This window comes from Macrobrachium rosenbergii, chromosome 37 (genome assembly GCF_040412425.1).
Source record: "Macrobrachium rosenbergii isolate ZJJX-2024 chromosome 37, ASM4041242v1, whole genome shotgun sequence".
Classification (NCBI taxonomy): domain Eukaryota; kingdom Metazoa; phylum Arthropoda; class Malacostraca; order Decapoda; family Palaemonidae; genus Macrobrachium; species Macrobrachium rosenbergii.
In genome coordinates this window covers 33324762-33344036 of record NC_089777.1, presented here as the reverse complement: position 1 = coordinate 33344036, position 19275 = coordinate 33324762, and the positions used below count along the sequence as shown (strand labels likewise).

At 36.4% G+C, this 19275-nt stretch overlaps 1 protein-coding gene and 1 long non-coding RNA gene across 2 annotated transcripts in view; one reads left to right on the top strand and one right to left on the bottom strand.

The window, feature by feature from the left end:
- Window positions 1-2270, top strand: part of LOC136825471 (uncharacterized) — a 2371-nt gene extending 101 nt beyond the window's left edge. Inside the window, exons 1-3 of the long non-coding RNA XR_010849351.1 lie at window positions 1-164; window positions 377-459; window positions 1639-2270. The exon at window positions 1-164 is cut by the window's left edge and continues 101 nt beyond it. This is a non-coding gene — a long non-coding RNA (uncharacterized lncRNA). The remainder of the gene's footprint in view (window positions 165-376; window positions 460-1638) is intronic.
- An 11798-nt stretch (window positions 2271-14068) lies between these two features.
- LOC136825462 (uncharacterized) lies at window positions 14069-17180 on the bottom strand. Its single transcript, XM_067081937.1, has 2 exons — window positions 17008-17180; window positions 14069-15041 (listed from the first exon to the last, which is right to left on the bottom strand). Exon 2 carries the CDS (start codon window positions 15031-15033, stop codon window positions 14221-14223), a length of 813 nt encoding a protein of 270 aa, XP_066938038.1. The 5' UTR covers window positions 15034-15041; window positions 17008-17180; the 3' UTR covers window positions 14069-14220.
- Between the last annotated feature and the right edge of the window lie 2095 nt (window positions 17181-19275).

Below are 19275 nucleotides of genomic sequence, written 5' to 3'. Positions count from 1 at the left end.
GCGTATTCAATTCCTCCTTAATTTATTGTATCGTTATTGGTCCTCTTGTGAAGTTTATACGAAAAAGTCGTTTATCTCGCGATAGACTACAGTTGGCACTTGAGATTTCCGTCGATTGTTGTCACTTCGTCTGACAAGTTATAATAAACCCGGGCTTCTACAAGGTAACATTGGAGCGTTACTGTATTATTGCTAATATTGTTTATTTGTTCTGGGGATTTTCGAATCTTGCCGCGTGTTCAGTCTCGTACAAATCTTTGGCAGTCATTGTAACTATTTTCGTGGGCGTTTACCCATAATCAAACGTGAGTAAACGCCCAAAACTTACAAAATTTAGAATAAGTTTTGCACGGCTCTAAAGCTTTGTCTTTTCCAGGATGTTTTTGGTAAGAGTTCGACTTTTGAGTTCCTGTTCTAACGGTAAAGCTTCACGCATGATAAAGCTGCTCTCTAGAACAGGTATGTAGGAAGTATTTTATTTTCCGTTAAGTTTAGTTGTAATTTTTTGTCGTAAATTTTAAGTTTGGTTAAATTTACTTTAGTTTTTGTAATTTAATTTCTTAGTTTTTATTTTATTTTTAAATTTTTGCATTTTATAAATTTGTATATTCTGTTCTTGAACAGTATACAAATATTTACCATATCCTCCACCCCTTAAGGGGCAGCACCCCTGGAGGGGTGGGGGAGCCCCCATGTTCTGCATAGTAGGTCGTAAGACCTACTATGCAGGTTCTTGGGTGGTTTTGTGCATGCCAACTAATCAAACTTTCTTCCAGGTGGCAAGTGTAAACTTAATATATTGCTTAGTTCAAGTTCAGATAGGTATTAGGAATTTTAAATGTGATTGGCTACCTCCCACTCAGTGAAGTTTGCAGAAGCTCCCTAAGGTTTGGATTAATGTTTTGCCATCAAACGGCGATATTCAGCTTTAAAACAGATTAAATATATATACAGGTCTCAAATCTATATACAGGTCTCTTACTTTAGAATTTTAGCTTCCTGAAAATGGGTTTTTTATGGTTAGGTTAAGGTTTTGCCAATATTCGTGAAGGTTTTGACCGAATTTAATTTTTAAGCATAAAGTTGGCGTTGACTTAATAGTGTTTTCAGAGGATCCGAACTTGATATTTCTTTTCTCGCAACCAGAAAATTTCTGGTTATAGGGGTTCTAGGAAGCTCCCTAAATTTACGGGTCATTGACGAAAATAGGGCTTGCTTACTCAATAGCTAATCTCTTGAAAATCATCAAAACCATGCAAAAATTTCCCCAGATTGTCCAGAGTAATGTTTGGATTTCTGCTGTTAGCAGATGGAATTAGTTTTATGAAGTTTCAGTAAATCATAGCTAGGAATTTCCAGTTCTTAAGACAGCACGAAAGCAATTTTTAGTTGAAAGTATGGAAATTAAGTCCTGAATATTTTTTGCACAGAATTGCAATATGTCACCTAAGAGGTGATTCGCTTTGCTAATTTGTCAAGTGTTCTTGTACTTAAGGGTGGTCGTTACTACTTTGGGGTGGTTCGTTATGAATATTAGTATATAAATATTACTAGTTTACGCCTAATAGGACAGCAGTTGGGGTTTAACATCGAAAACAAGGCACTGAAGAACCTGATGCTCGTTTTTAATAATAACAGGACCAGGAACCAAAGGACGTTACATAGTCCCCGAAGCCGAAAAGGAAACTGCTATCGACGAACGAGGAGAGGAGTGCGGTGAAAGACAGGCGTGGCAGTTCTGGCTGTAGCCGGCGTTTCAGTGGAAGACGGAAGATGGCTTATCTTGCTCAGCGACCGTCTGTGATGGACTTTCAGCGTCAGTCCGTATGACTTGAGTGTCGTGGCTGGAGAGGCCTACGTCGACTATAACTTTGTGGGGTGGGAGTCTCTATCCACGTTTTTGAAGGGTCCAACACCTGCGTGTAGTACTAATCTCTCCCCTTCCCAAATGCTTCCGTATGTGGATGTGTGACCAGTCTTTAGCATAGCCCATTTTGGAGACATCAGCAGAGGATTACTACTACTTCAAGTGGAACAGTACACCTGGCCAGACTTAGCATCCCTTCAAGGAATGCCTTTCTTCGCTTTTGTAAAGTCGTGGACCGATAAAATTCTTTAAATCCTTCAGTGGACTAACAGGACAAGAGTCCGTAACCACTGTGTGAACCCAAGATCCTATGAGGAACTTAGTATCGTCATGTAGGTGTATAAAGCTGTCCAGGGGACGAACTGTGTATACTGAATTGAGTAGTAAAATTTCTCGTAAATTATTTTTGTCCATCAATCCCTACCTAATGAACTGTTTTAAACTAAGTAATATCTTAATTCAATAGTTTGTTTTATGAACACAAGCAATGAGTTTTACTCAATTGAGTTATACTATATAATTATATATATACACAAGCAGTGAGTTCGGAAGTTACTCTTGAATACTAGCAATGAGTTTGTAATGTTACTCAAGAACGCATGAAAGCTAGCAATAGTTTTGTGATGTTAACCCACAAATACTGGTATTAGTTTGTGATGTCATCCATGAACGTGGACAATGAATATTTCCCTGAACTGTCAAATGCATGTTAGGCTATCCGTGAATACACAATGTAAATTGTACTATCGGCACAATGATTGTTCATGATCACAAGGCGCAGACATTCATACTATCCTTAAATAAGGGCAGTGCATTGTGGGGCTGGTCATAACAGAAGCGGGAACTGTGATGCCAACTTGAACAGTGCGTTGATTAACTGTTCATGAGCACAGGTAGTGAGTTTGGGATGCTATCCATTAGGCAAAAGTTTCCAGTGGTATCCATCAAGGCTTTCAGTATGTGAAATACGCATTACCATAATGCGGTTTTGAAGATATTATAGTTGGATGCAATTGCTGGCACCCAATAAATTTAGTGAATTCGATGCTGTCATGAACGTTGCTGAACGTTCGTGTTCGCCAAGTTTTTATCCATGGCGATCGGGTATTTGATCGTATTTGCTATATAGCACCTGCAATGTTTAAAAGGTCATCAGGCAGTTAATCCATGTACCAATATAAATCTTGAGTATACTAAGGTGGGAGTACTGTAGGAGCTTTAAGTCTTTTGATAATGATTAATGGCAAAACTGATCTAATGATGTAATCATTACCTCTCTTAACAAGAGTTCACATTACATAACTTCGCAGCTTTATTTTAAAGTTTAGCGGTTTATTTAACTTTTACCTGAAATTTTGAGACCAAATGTATATTTTTAAGAATACGACTTTGATAATAGAATTTGGGTTGTCTTAATTTTGATTTTAGCGGATTCCAGAATAGTAAATTTTCCTAGTATTGATATTTAAATTTTGAGTGGTTTCTACGTACAGTGAGAATTTTTAACTTTAAACGGCGTCAGAATCAGGGTAGCACTGTAAAGTATAAATGTCTGTTATACAGCCTTAATGCATAATTATGGTGTAAAATGTACAATACAATCTTACTCCAGATGTTGCAAGTTTTCAGTGGGTAATAATCTTTTTTGGGCATTGATTGGAGAATCGTAACTCACGCTTTTTATAAGCTATTTACCCTTATTAAAGTAAAAGAGATCTAAGCTAGAGTTCACGTTTTCTGCTGCTGTCGTTTTTCTGTTACAGGTCAAACTTGCTGGATGAACCAGAAATCAAGAAAATGTGTACATGGTGACCCCGTAGGGTGGTAATGCATCAGTGCACCTCATGTGGTGCACTGTAGGCATTACTTAAGGTTCTTTGCAGCGTGCTTTCGGCCCCTAGCTGCAACCCCTTTCGTTCCTTTTACTGTACCTTCTTCCATATTCTTTTTCTTCCATCTGACTTTCCACCCTCCCCTAGCAATTGATTAATAGCGCAACTGCGAGGTTTTCCTCCTGTTAAACCTTTCAAACCTTTTACTGTCAATTTGTTTCAACGCTGAATGACCTCATAGGTCCCAGTGCTTGGCCTTTGGCCTAAATTCTATGTTCAATTCTATATTCAATGCAGACACGAGGCGAATTTGAGAATCTTTCAGTGTTAGGCTGGTATTTCTACGGATCCAATATGTCGACAAGGTAGATGTAGGCTTCTATTCAATTTAATTTCTAAATTTTCCATGCTGCGCTTTTCATTTAAAATTCTGGTAGGTTTGTAAGTTAGGTTCCTCGGATATTCTGCATTCGTAAACTTACCATTTTCTTGTGTATTATAATTTAAATTAATAAATAATGGGTCTTTAGTTTTCAGTTCTTGACTACCACCACGGTATTTTCATAGGGGAAAACAAAGTATGTGGAATGTGGTTTACCATCCATATAATTACAGATGTTGAAGGTAAAAACTACTCAATTTAGAAATATACCAGACTGTTTAACAGTATTCTCGTGTGAGTGAATACACGTGAAAAGCCTATATCAAATTTCAAACGTAAGCAAATTAATGTAAGCCACCCTCATAGAATTGTTGAAAATTCCATTTGTTCAACACTTACAGTGGAATTGTGGTTTGGGTATTGTTTGTGACGACTCAAATGCCCTTAGCTAATTATGTAAATTACGTAATTTTACTACTTTAGAACAGTATTTAGAAGGTAAAACTAAATATCAAATTATTTGTTTCATGGAGCTAGTACAAAGAATTTTCCATTCATTGGTATGAAAATTTGATAATGTGATGATCACTTACACTTCCATGGACAAGGGTCTTAAGCTACGTGGCTAAATATAGGATTTAACGCAGGTGAAAAGAATTTTAAGTCTTACAAAAAAAAATGCTTAAACATTGAAGTTAAGGTACAGGGTTAAATATAGAATTTAATGCAGGTGAAAAGAATCTTTAATTTATAGATTAAAAAAGAAAATACTGAAGTTGAATTCTTGTTAAAGTATTGTGCGAGGTTTTTAATGGGGGGTGGGGAGAGCGGAGGTCGTTTGGCAAACAAATCTTGTTGACCACATAAAGCTTTGAGATGCAAAGTTTCTTTTACCAAAAACATTTAATAATTTGCTTTAACGATTTCTGTTTAAATAGGCCACTTCGATTCTGAATAACCTCGTAGGTCCCAGCGCTTTGGTCTTTGCCTAAATTTCACATTCCATTCAATTTAATACGTCACTAATATCCATTTCAGGGACCGAGAGTCATCATTTTTCTCAAATATCTTCCAAACGAATTATTTGATCGAAATGGTACTTTGACACAGTGTACAAGACGACGTGCATTGTCAAATGGTGTTAGTTAAGGCGTTTACTCTTGACTTGCATGGTGTTGCCAAGCTTCGCCAACCTATGCATTCGAACGTCATCCCCATCCCGTCCCCCCTACCTCCCTCCCTCCCCTTCCCATCCTCATCCCTCCCTCAACCCACTTCCCTGGTTCCCCGTCTCCGCGCCCCCTTTCCTGTCTATTGTATGACATTGAGTAGTTTTGGATGGCATAAATATATTGGTTTTTGTGGAATCTGTGTTCATTTAATTATTGTTATTGTATTAAGTTATATAAATGGGTGTAGGCTAAAGAGCGCATGACCTTCACCCTGTTCACCCAGTGAACATACCACAATCTCAGACCCACCTAGGTCGTGCTCCGAGTTTATGAGCGGGGCCTTTCTGGACGGCGGTCAACGGCAACTATCACGGATTGAAACACTCGAACACCTTTTGAACTCTAACGGATTTTGCTTCGGCTGTTTTTTTTTTTTTTAATGCATATAATGCAAAGCAGTCATTGTTTGATTATATAGACAACACTTTTGAATTCTACAGCCTGTATAATATCGAAAAGAAGTAAAAATACCGAAACTGCCGGGTTGTAGTTAGGAAAGGGGGGAGGGGGAGGGAAGGGTAGAATCTGTCCAGAAAGGCCCCGCTCATAAACTCGGAGCACGACCTATAAAAAAAAGGCCTCTTAAACCCTTTACCCATCGTATCGACGTGTTGAATACTAGGAGGTAAGATAAGGTAACCAAAATTAAGTCACATAGTTTAATTAACTTACAACCCATTATATAATTAACAAAGTAACATGGCGGCCATGACAGCGATGAAAAACCCGTCTCCATCAATTATGCATTGAATACTTTGTATACTGCAAGTGCTTGCAGCCGAAAGACGACCCTTTATTACGGTATTACCTGACACGCCAAGGATACTATTAACAGAAAACGTTGGGAAAAATTAACCATTATTATGGTCGTTACATCAAACCTCGCTGTCCTTTTCATTATGAACTCTCCAGTTATCTGCTGGTATTGAAAAATATCTTGAAAAATGGTATTTTATTGCATATTGTAAATTACAGAGGCACTGGGGGAGAGGAGAAAAACAAAGATAAAGAAAAGAGAGAGGGAGGGAGGGAGGATGGGGAAACGGACCTTTGGTTCTGTAGATTAGTCCTGCTGACTCATGCGCTTTGCCTTTAAAAGTCAGGAGTAAACGCCTTAACTAACACCATTTGACAATGCATTATATTACCAAAAATGAGCGGGAGGTGTCTTGTACACTGTGTCAAAGTATCATTTCGATCAAATAATTAGTTTGAAAGGTATTCGAGAAAAACGATGACTCACGGTCCCTTAAGTATACCTTAGTTTAACCAGACCACTGAGCTGATTAACAGCTCTCCTAGGGCTGGCCCGAAGGATTAGACTTATTTTACGTGGTCAAGAACCAATTGGTTACCTAGCAACGGGACCTACAGCTTATTGTGGAATACGAACCACACTGTAGTGAGAAATGAATTTCTATCACCAGAAATAAATTCCTCTCTTCATTGGCCGGTCTGAGACTCGAACTCGGGCCTAGCAGAGTGCTAGCCGAGAACTCTACCGACTCGGTCCCTGAAATGGATAGTAGTATAGGGTAATGACCATCATTTTCACAACTACCCATGAAATCTCCGTAGGATGGTAGTGCCGTCGGTGCACCTCATGCGGTGCACTGTAGGCATTACTTAAGGCTATCTGCAGCGTCCCTTCGTCCACTAGCTACAACACCTTTCATTCCTTTTACTGTACCTACGTTCGTATTCTCTTTTATCTTTCTTTCCACCCTCTCCTGTCAATTGTTTCATAGTGCACTGAGAGGTTTTCTCCTACTGCACCTTTCAAACCTTTCTACTCTCAATTTTCCCTTTCACCACTGAATGACCTCATAGATCCCAGCGCTTGTCATTCTCATTAGGCTTAAATGGTAAATTCTATTCCATTCTATTCATAAAACCAATTTAAAGACTAATAATTCTCAGGACTGGTTGTTTAGGATAGTAACTATTACGGATACTGTTGGCTTAGTGAGTTTGTGGATTTGAGCACCTAAACAGATCGAAGCAAAATAGTTTTGTAATCAAAAAGACGTTTGGAAGATTTTAACATGACTGTCGTTAGATATGGAATGCTTCATATGGATGTATCATATGAAATGATATTTGTGTTAATGTTTATCTTTAATTGCTATCGTTTCTGCTTATTACGGAAAAGAAAATTGCAAACTACTGAAGGAATTTGTAAATTAGTGAATGAAGTAAAATACAGGTATAAAAAACTTATTGGTACATAGGCCCCATAATTTACAAGTGAATTCTCAATACGGTTTTTAATAAACTGTTTGCTCTAGAACAGAATGGTTGTGGTAAAATGTCATTACCTTTTAAATACGTTTAGTGAATGGTGAAGAAACGAATCTGAGAAACTGGTAACAGGCACGAACAATAAGCATTATTATAGTGAAAGAAGTAACTCTAAAATTATGGAGTTTACTTACCTCGGATTCCACAAGGCAGGTGATTGCAAGGTAACCAACTGGCTTTATCTGGTAAAAAAAGTTTAATCCTCCGGGCCAGCCCTAGGAGAGCTGTTAATCAGGGCAGTGGTCTTTAAACTAAGACTTAACTTTTACTTACCAGGATGATTATCTTAGTTTATTTCGAAAAAGGTGAACGCCGTTAAGGGTTTCTTTACGAAGACACATCTCGGGATGCTGCTAAGTCTCTTTTTAGGCAAATCGTGCTATAAAGGCCAATAGATTTGCTAAGCGAGCTTCACCCTAACTGAACGTTCTTTGAGGGGAAAAGCCGGAAGGGAAAGAGAGTTGAGGAATTGGAATTGGAGTATAGAATTTAGGCCAAAAGCCAAGTGCTGGGACCTATTGATGTCATTCAGCGCTGACAGGGAAATTGACAGTGAAAATGTTTGAAAAATGTAACATGAGGAAAACCTTGTAGCTGCAATGTGAAACAACTGTTCAAAGAGGGTAGAAAGTCAGATGGAAGACAGAGAATATGAAGGGAGGTAGAGAAAAAGGAATGAAAGCGGTTGCCGCTAAGAGCCGGAGGGACGCTGCAAAGAACCTTAAGTAATGCTTACAGTGCACCACGTGAGGTCCACTGACAGCAGTAGCCACCTACGGGAGCGTTGAGGAATTGCTTAATCTGAGGATGGCAGACTCAATGAAAAATTGCTTAGGCCGAGTAGGATTAAGCAGAAGTTAGAGCGAGGAGGTGAAGCGCGAAAACAAATTGCTTATTCCGACGAATAACATCAACAAGTATAAACCCTTCGGCCCCCAGCTGTAACCCCTTTTATTCCTTTCACTTTACCTCCGCTCATTTTCTCTTTCTTCCATCTTACTTTCCACCCTCTCCTAACAAATACTTCATAGTGCAATTAGAGGTTTTCCTCCTGTTACACCTTTCAAACCTTCTTAATGACTGTCAGTTTCTCTTTCAGCGCTGAATGACTGCAAAGATCCCAGAGCTTGGCCTTTGGCCTAAGTTCTATTATCTTAACTATGGCATTTAAGGAGGCATTTAAGGCCTTGTACACACGATCGGTTATCTCCCGGCTGCCTTAGTCCTTCAACCGGCTCCATCCCCCTTGACATAATTGTTATGTCCACACTTGCTTATATGTGAATTGAATCGTTGTCTTGTTGGGCAGTAGCAAATAAGTGGTAGCCAGGCCCATGCACGATATGAAAAAATATATATATATAAATTTTTTTAAACATGTCTTTATTGAAACGCACTAAAATTAAAAAATAATTTTTTGAGATACACCAGGATTTTCTTACAATTAATCATGTCTACAAAAATAAAGCGTGGGTATCTTGTAGCATTTCCTTCCATGTTTGGCGCCCAAGCTATAATTTTTGTAGAATGATTAATTGCAAGGAAATCCTGGTGTCTCAAAAATTATTTTTTACTTTTTATTATTAAAAGCGTGCTGAAAATGTTTAAATTTTTTTTATTTCATACTTTTCAGTCTTGCCAGAAATTGTAACCTATTTATGATTGTAGCTAACGAAGTTGAACGTGATATTCCATCATATCCTGTCGAGCCAAAGGTTTGAAAAATCCGTAGAGTTATTAACCTAGTCTCCCAAGTCAAAGAAGGCATGGAAAATCCGAAGAGTTATTGATTTCATACAAATGCTGAGATACTGGGAGAGGTCACTTAGGGTCAATAGAGGCCACTGCTGACCTACTGGTCATTTAAGGTTGTATTGTCATCATGCATGAGTAACCACGTTAAATTTCAAGTCCATCGGACGAAGGGAACAGGTCGAAAATTGAATTACAAGATTTGACCCAGACAAGCAAACGGATAGAGAGAAAGCAAGCCAATTAAGAGTATATAAAAAATAGCCGGATGCATGGTATTAATCGGTGATGTGTAAAACATAGTGAACAGAGCACATACAATTTTAGCCTATGTAAAATGTTGTATAAAATAAGTATTGGGAAGTCTTGTGAATATATATATATATATATATATATATATATATATATATATATATATATATATATTCATGATGTTGCCTTGTAATATGTATGTCATGCGATATTTTGATATATTTACTCCTTTATTTATCATGTGTTATATGTAATGATAGTGATTGTTGAAGTGTCGTATTTAGTTTGGCATCAGATCTCAAAGGAAATAATGATTTAAATAATTTAATAACGTAATTTAGAATGAATAATATTTTTCTTGATAAAAGCACAGCATAAGGAACACGTCTGTCCTAGTGAGAACTTTGTTTCATTTCGATTGTCATTAGTTGAGATAAGAGAGCGCGCTTTGTTTTGGGTTAACGTAAAGGACAGTTCGGAATAACAATTGCCGATTCGTTCAGGGAATCAACTAAGTTTTTCATCTTGTTTATAAAACAAGTCAATCATAGTTAGCCGATTGCAGAACGTTTCGATCGTGTAGAGGTTTCTGTAAAAGATTCGTCCTGTACGAACGAAAAACGAGTGATTTCGCATTGTTACGTACGTGGCTCTGATCACGTACGCCCCTTTGAGAGAAAGAAGAACATGTCCTGATCAGTTACGTCATGTTTTGTAAGACTGCATTCAAAACGTTTTGCTGGGAGTGACGTCACCTTCATTCTAGAAATTTCTCTTTCAGCATCTTGTAACCAAAATGCCTTAATGACGTCATGTAATTGTTTCATGTGCTGCTGGAATTCTGAAATCTGTTTCATTCTTATTCTTGAGACCTCTCTCTCTCTCTCTCTCTCTCCCTCTCTCTCTTCAAAAGAGAGAAGTTATCAATTAACGTAGAATATTATGGTCACTGCTATTAGGTTTTTTGAGATCTGATGGTAGGAAAAGTGTAACGGCACCTTATTAAAAGTGTGTTTTGTGGAAAAGCAGCTGCAGCAAGTGATTTTACAAAAATTTTCACAAACTTCTGTAAAGTAACGTGATTATTACTTATTAATACCATGGTATAATAAGTTAGGAAACTTTGCCATACTGAAATTATTATTGATGAATATTTTGTGTATTTTTGTGTGTTTTTGTGATTGCAATCTCTTCATATTTTCACATTTTTTTTATGTTTCTGATGTAACATTTATTTACGTAGCATTTTAAATATTTCTTGGTAATTTAACATTGCGTACTTGATTTAATTTTCATTTATTAAGGTTTTCTTTTCAAATCTTGAGTAATTCTTGATAGTTTAAATTTTCTTGGTTAATTTAAATTCCTGATAAAGTTATTGTGAATTAGTTTTGTTCCATAATGTAATTCAAGAATTAATTAAGTTTTGTGTTATTTTCAAGCAATAGTAAATTTTTCAGGTTGTGAATTCTAATTATAAATTTTGAATTTAAAAATAAATTTTTGTATTTAATATTTTCAGAAAAACAGCGTTTCATTTATTGACCACCAGTGAATAGGATTAATTGTGTATGCATAAGACAAAGTGATAAACATGTTTTGTTCTTTTAGTTTTGCTAAAGTGAATTAAGACTAGGGAAACGGTTAAGTTGTTTGATGGAGTGATGCCCTTTTACTCTAGAATATTTCTTGTTTAATTGTTGATACCTCACACATATTCTGATAAACTTAGTTTGGTTTTTCAAGTGATTAATAAGTTTTTCAAGGGATCACTGTTACCTTTAGAGTACTCAGTCGTAATTCCTATTGTTATGAGAGTTCAGGTATCTGGCTGAAGTGAGTTAAATTTTTTAATTTTGAGATTAGTTGTGTAATAACCAGGTACTTGGTACGCATCATATATATATATATATATATATATATATATATATATATATATATATATATATATATATATATATTTATATATATATTGTTATGAATATTCACTTTTTTCGTGCTGCTGCCATAATTTTTGATGGGCTCTTCCTAATCTGAAAGGGAATCACACACCCAGTGCAGCTCTCATTTATTTTGCTAGACCTGAGAGGTCCCGAGTAGCCAATTACTGACCCTAATTTTTCCCTTTATCTATAGACTTTTACTGCTGTGGCCAGGATCGTTTCAGTAAACTGTGCTTGGCAAATGAGACTGGCTCCCATGACCCTACGCTGGCCACAACCTGTGGAAAGCTCTTCTTCACCTGGGAACCTTGGACCAGAACAGAAGCATCTGGTTGTTTACCTGTCCTTACTTGGACAACAAACAACTTGTGTTGAGGCTTGACTTACCTCCCTGAGGGCAAGAGCGGCACGAGGACGTTTTTCTCGCCTGGTCTATATAATTTGGAAGTCTGCAGCATCCATTCTAGTTAGTTCTGGAATTATAACACCTCAGGTAAGAGTTTTTTCTGACATGTGTCCAGCCTACCTCCTTTTGCCTTTGTCTGCCCCTCACATGTCTCTTTCTAAGTCAGTCTCCATCCAAGCTTCTCAAATAGCCTTCTCTCCATCACAAACTTGGCAAATAGAATGCAAAGAACAGATGCCAGTATGGGAACTGATTTGGAATAAATATCATGGTTGAATTTATATTTCAATAATTAAGTAAAATGCGTCACAACAGATAGTAAGATAAAGTTGTAGAAAAGATGTTAAACTTATATCCTCAGGAATGAGAATTATATATCAAGGCAGTTTTTTGACTTGATATATCTGGCAGCATGCAGAATCATAAGAAGTAAGGATATTATTTTACTTTAATACCAGTTCCTGATTTTGAGTTTTATTGCTCAGTTCTTAAGTCTCCATGGTATGCTTATTGCAAAAATCTTATTAAAATCTATTGCCAATTTACTTTCACGGAGACAGTTACCGACGAACGTTGTTATCCACTTGTACTTTTTTTTATATAAATTCTTTATTAATGTGATGTCCAAGGGCGTGGGGCTCCCAATCAGAATTACAGTCCTTATAAGGATGACTAGCATATCTGGAACATTTTTTGCTATATTCATAAGGAAATGTGAGTACATGAAGAGTGCTGAAACCAACTTGTTCTTTTGTTCTAAGTTTCACAACTTATGAAGTGGGATTCTGGAATTGCTGAAAAACCAGCCAAGTTCTTAATCTTAGTTCCTTTGGCGTACATGTCCAACTCCTGTTTCCCAGATTATTTTTACTGAACTGGATTTTTCCCAGTGTGTTTTGAACATTTTTAACGTGTGTTTCAGTAATAAATTAGTAGTTTAAGGATACTGAAATCTCTTTTAGCCTACCTTTGGGGAACCAGGATAGGAAAAGAGGGTTTTTGGGTGGCAGAAAATACGAAAGTGTGAAATACAAAGATGTATTAAAGTTCCAATGATAGCTTACTTCTGCAAGTTGATTCTGATTAAGATAAGGTTTATTGTGTTTTTAAAGTGGAACAATGCACTAGGTTAAGTAAGGACCAGGCAATTTGGGTTGTGTTAGTGGAGGAGTATCCAGAAGGGAAAAGCCTCCCAGCCACATAAGGAAATAGGCATCCTAGGGTTAGCTAGTATAGGTTGTAACCCTGTTATTTATTTTACTTTATAGTACCATAGGTTAAGTTGGGTTTGGTGGTCCAGGTGACATTCCCTTTGGCTAAGCAAGGAACCTGAGTCTTGTCCCATATGTTAACTGGGTTTCCAGGGTGTTGAAGCCCCTGGCCTGGCAAGGACCTGGTGTCCTATGTTAGGTTAGGTTAAATGTGGTTAGGTTAGGTAGCAAATTTGCTACTTTTTGTTTATAAATTTATAGTGCCCTAGGTTATGTTAGGTGATTTGCCAAAAAAACTAACCACTCGAGTACCTGAAAATTGATGTTAAAACTACTTATAACTTAAATAATTTTTTATTTTATCAAGAGGATCAATATTAATAGTAAAGCTCTCTTAAAAGGGAAAGTAAGTAATATAAAAAATGATGTGGTTATGCTTTGTACTCCATCTTCTGGATTACATATGCCAAATTAAGATAATTTAGTAACTGTTCAGTCTGTTACTAAGCTTTTGAGAAAGAAACACATGCCTTCGAACAACTACTATATGGAGTGAATAGAAGCTGCATTAATGTTTTTTGAAAACTTGAAAGAAATCTTTTGGAATGTGGTATTTGACAATGTGGGTTGGACAGTAGTAGACACCACGTACAACCAGTCTCAGGGTAAGTTGATGATATCATCAGCAACCAATAAGGGCCTAAACTCTTCCCACCATGAACACCCTGATCTTACTTGTGCTGCTATTTGAAAGAAATCTCAGGTGGATGGAAATTTTGATGAAAAATCATGAAATTTTATTAGCAAATAAAATTCTAAAATAATCCCCTGAGTTCATGTGTTCAGGAACTAAAAAAATATTTGCTTTCATTAAGGAAATAATAAAACCATTTTTTATACTTTGATTGAAGTATATATTTCCAAAATTGTACAGAACAATTTTAGGACAAAAACTGAATCAATTTTAGGGTTTCAAGTTTCATGCCAGTACAGAGAAAGAAACATGTCAAAGAATGCAGCTAATAACGCTGTGATTGAAGTATTAGTCATCATTCATCATATCCCTTGAATTTTGCTCTTGATCTGTTTCAGGAACTTCCTCTGTTCCTGCGTTCATGGCGGTAATTAAAATGATGGGTCCCTCCTGAAAATGAGAAACGGTGTAGTCCCTTTCAAAAGGAGGTGGCAGACGCTTCATCATGGAAGCAACGACGTTCCCATCGTGAAGGTGAGATGCTTCTATCAGAACACCATCATATCCTTCAGCTCTCACCACGACTTCCTTCTCTAGATAAGGTCCAATAAAAATTTGGGTTGTTTTATTCCCTTCCTTTGTGTTTACCCACACATCATCTTCACAGTTCTCTTCTGCGTCATTTTCTTGACTTTCCTCTGGACTTTCATTGGGTGCTTGATTATTGCAATCATCTCCTTCATTATCATCATCATCATCATCATTCCATGGAAAATAGTTACTTAATCGTTCCAGGTCAGACATCACCGACATCATCATGCGAGCAAGCTCATGGGAAGCAGCCATTGCAAACCCTGGCCTCATGGAACGTTTTTTGTGTCTCAGTGGTCCGTAGAGTGGGCAGTGTGGGTGAGCACCTTGACGGCGATGGTGTGGACCATGCGGCTTGTGGTGGAACCTTCCAGAATGATGCCATCTCTTATGAGGAGGAGGTCCCATTGGCCTGCAGTGACCAGGCCCCATAGGTGGATGAGGTGGACCCCAGTGATCCATCGGATGGGAATCACGAAACCTTCCAGGACCATGAAAGGGACCAGCACCATAATGCCACAGGGGCCCGAAGCTTTCAGAGGGTGGGCCAAAGCACATTGGACGGAACATTCTGGTTGCTGTAAGAGTTGGGTAAAGTTAGTAACATTAAATGAGGTATTTGGGAGACATACATGATACTCACTTGGCTGAGTAAAGGATCATTCCCTTGCTCTCTGATCTCAGGACAGGAACCATCACACTGACAACACGGGATTCGTCTGCTGCTGTCTTCCTGAGGCAGAGATCCTTCAGAGTTTCACAGCTGCAAAAGGAGGGTTAAGGAACAAACGGAATGCATACTCACGTTAAACGTGTTTAACGCCGGATAGCATGTAGTACTCGAGATATTCCACGCTCTCTCTTAATGCTGGTTATTTCCTGAAGCTTCAGTTTTACAGTGACCACAATCAATTTCTCTTTTGGTTAAAGTTATCTGAGCAATACTGGTAAACAATACAACAGGCGATGGGGACAATCTTAAATTTTAAGCAAATCCGTTGCCAGAACAAGAAAAGTTACGCTGGAACCGGCTACTGACTCGATCTCGGTAACATTTGGTTTATTTTACGAATTCTGTTTAGAAGCTTCTACAATACAAAATTAGAGAAAAGTAATTTAATAAAACTTAAGAATTTTCTTAGCCTTAAAGCTGCAATCATAGATCTCGATAATTATTTTATCTTGAAGAGGCTCACTTTCTTGAAACTGTATTTGAGATAGACCAGTTTCTAAAGTACCATAGCAGAGCCTAATTTCTTAAAACAATGACACATGATTGATACCCGTTGTTATTTAAAAACGTTTATCAGACGGAAATCTTTCCTATTGCACATGTTTCTAAGCCAATATTTTCGTTGAAGTGTAAATATTTTCTGCTTTATCGTTCAGAACAAGAAAACAATGAATAATTTCGGTCTTAACAGCAAAATACGCCGAATTATTGGTTTTTCTTTGTCGAATGAAAGGTAACGCTGAATACGGACGTCACAAATGATTTAATAATATATATACATATATATATATATATATATATATATATATATATATATATATATATATATATATATATATATATATATATATATATATATATATATATATATAATGAATAATTTCGGTCTTAACAGCAAAATACGAATTATTGGTTTTCTTTGTCGAGTGAAAGGTAATGAATACGGATCACAAATGATTTAATAATATATATATATATTATATATATATATATATATATATATATATATATATATATAATATATATATATATATATATATATATATATATATATACATATCTATATCATTCAAACTGGATATCTAATATACTTGATAATGTGGACAGTTTGTCCAAGAAATGTAACTTTTATAAAAACTCCATTAGATACCATCCAGTTTGAACGAGGTCCTTTTAGTAATTCTACTAATGCACAGAACAATTGTGTATGTGATAAAGTTAATATATATATATATATATATATATATATATATATATATATATATATATATATATATATATATATATGTGTGTGTGTGTGTGTATGATATATATATATATATATATATATATATATATACATATATATATATATATATATATATATATATATATATATATATATATATATATGTGTGTGTGTACCTACTGATTTAAAGATAAAAGGAAGTTTGCGTGATATTTCTCAAGAATAGCGCCGTGTTTAAGACATTAGAAATGCAAGACAGAAAGACGCACAAGTTTCATGCGTCATCGTTATCAGCTAACGCAAACAGTGATGCACTGATAACAGAGAATGGGGAAACAGCAAAATATCACACCAAGGAATCATGAATGAAAGTGCATGAACACAGCTCATGGCCAGATCGCTATTCCTTCTCCATTTCGTATTAAGTCAGCATCAGATGGCACTTTGTATGTAGTCACTATAAAACTGAAGTCCAACAGAAAAAATTGACCACACTTCCGAATAGTCATCGCTTCTTCCCCGAGTCTCTTCTGCAAGGGAATCTAATTGAGCGACTGCATTTTTACACAATAAACATACGTACCTATTCAACTGGAAAGAACTTAGTTGCGCAAATGAATACCACGTTGAAGAATACTGCAGTGCTGAATGTATCGGGAGTAGTATACGGTGTTGCAAGGTGAATCAGAGCCAGCGGTCGGTATCTACTGTAGTTTGCCCGGTGGGTGTGTCCTTCAGACGGCGTGAGACGTTTGCACTGAGGCGGGACCTCTGCTCGATTTTATACCAGCGGCTGACGCAATCACTAAACCGGAACGATGCCAGAGGTTTCTTTTACTTTTTAGGTTTCCCTTGCTTCTTTGGAGGCGCCAATTCATAAATAATAATCGTACAATATGCTCAAACCTTTTGGCTGACGCGCCGGGAACGTTCAGCGTTCTTTAAAGAATATTTGCTCACGTGATGCAACATTGGTTATCAACACAAAGGACGCGGAAGCTTATGCTAGTCACGGTGAGATGGCACGCCTGACGTCATCACCAGGCCCGGAAAAACATTCCATACATAGGTGTTTTAACTCTTTCTACGGCTGTGTCGGCAGTGAATGCACTCCACCTAACATAATCAGTTCTCATGGTGTTAAAAGACGTTAGCAAACAGTATAACACAAGTGAATGAGGGATATTGCGCCATCTTTCGACAAGTGATGATTAATTCTTGCATCACCCGATCCCGCATGGAATGTTCTCGACGATCCTCTGACTTCGCATCATGTGACCTTATCTTCAGAATGGATTTGCATGGTTTATCTGCCCCTTTCAGCAGGAGTATTGGTAATTTTGTATGATTCCAACGATTCATCGTCTTTTTTCATTTCCTTTTTCGTTCCGTATGATTCAGGTGATCTATATTAGTCTCCAGTGTAATTATTCATCGTTCAAGAATCATAAATTTTATTATTTTAAGTATTTATCGAGGAGGACGATTTTAAAAACTGTCTAACTTTCGACAGCATTGTCTTGTCATAAAATAAGGATGATTTCATTGAACCAGACAATAATTTGGGACTATGAAATGCATACTGACTGTTCTGCGGAGATAATTGCTTTAAATACCTAACATCAAATATACCTGCAACCTCCTGGGTCAAGACTGTGACGGAATGGAATTGTTCTTATCCATGATGTTAAAAAAACCACAGATTGAATCTGATATTTTATGTATTACAAAAAGATACGTATTCAGTATTTAGTTGTTCAACGTAACAAACATATAATCTAACAATTATTATAACATAAAATTAGATGTTACATAGTTTCAGTGCTTGTTTATTCACTTTTAGGCACAGTGGACGATGAATGGCCATCGAAACTAGCTTTCCGGAATGTGAGAAAATGTTGTAGAGATGCACTTTTTTTTTTTTTTTACTTTAACATGACCTGTAGAGATCAAATGTATATAGTATCCCTGTCGAGCCTAAACACAACAGAAAGTCAATAGTAAATGATGTGTTTGAAGAAAATAACATGGGTAATTATTAAGAATATATTATATAATATATATATATATATATATATATATATATATATATATATATATATATATATATATATATATATATATATATATATATATATATATATATATATATCAAATGACTATTCACATGAACAAATCCAACTTCAAGTTTTAGCCCTGATAAGGATGAAAGTAACCAATATTGTGGCCACTAGTGGATCCGTGCAGGGGTACCTGGGCACGTGGCCTCTCTCCCCATGAAATATAATTATAAAATAATAATATTGAAGATTTAGATGGGAAAAATAATAAATTAAACAAATAAGAAATATAAAAATGGGAAAAAATAAAAATCGATGAAATAAATTATTAATATATATATATATATATATATATATATATATATATATATATATATATATATATATATATATATATATATATATAATATATATATGAAAATTGGTGGTCCCCCATGAAATTGTTCTTGATCCTCTGATGACAGTGGCTATCCTTGCAGTTTCCGTACAAGAGAAATTTACCTTTAAACTCTAAAGAATATAAAACGGCATCACACTTAGCTGTACTTTCAGTGAATGAGTACAGAACTTAGTAAGGTACTTTTGGACGATCAAGATCGTTCCTTTAATTAGATCAAGCTCCGCTGTTTGTTAGACCTACTAAATTATTTATGGCTGTTGGGTCATTTCACGTGTCATGTTTAGTGCTTTATGGCGAATGTTGACCGTAAAACCATATTTCCCTGATTCCTGGCCGTGCCATAACGCCTGAATCACGGGCTGTCCAATGTTGAGTTTTAGTTTTCTGTAAA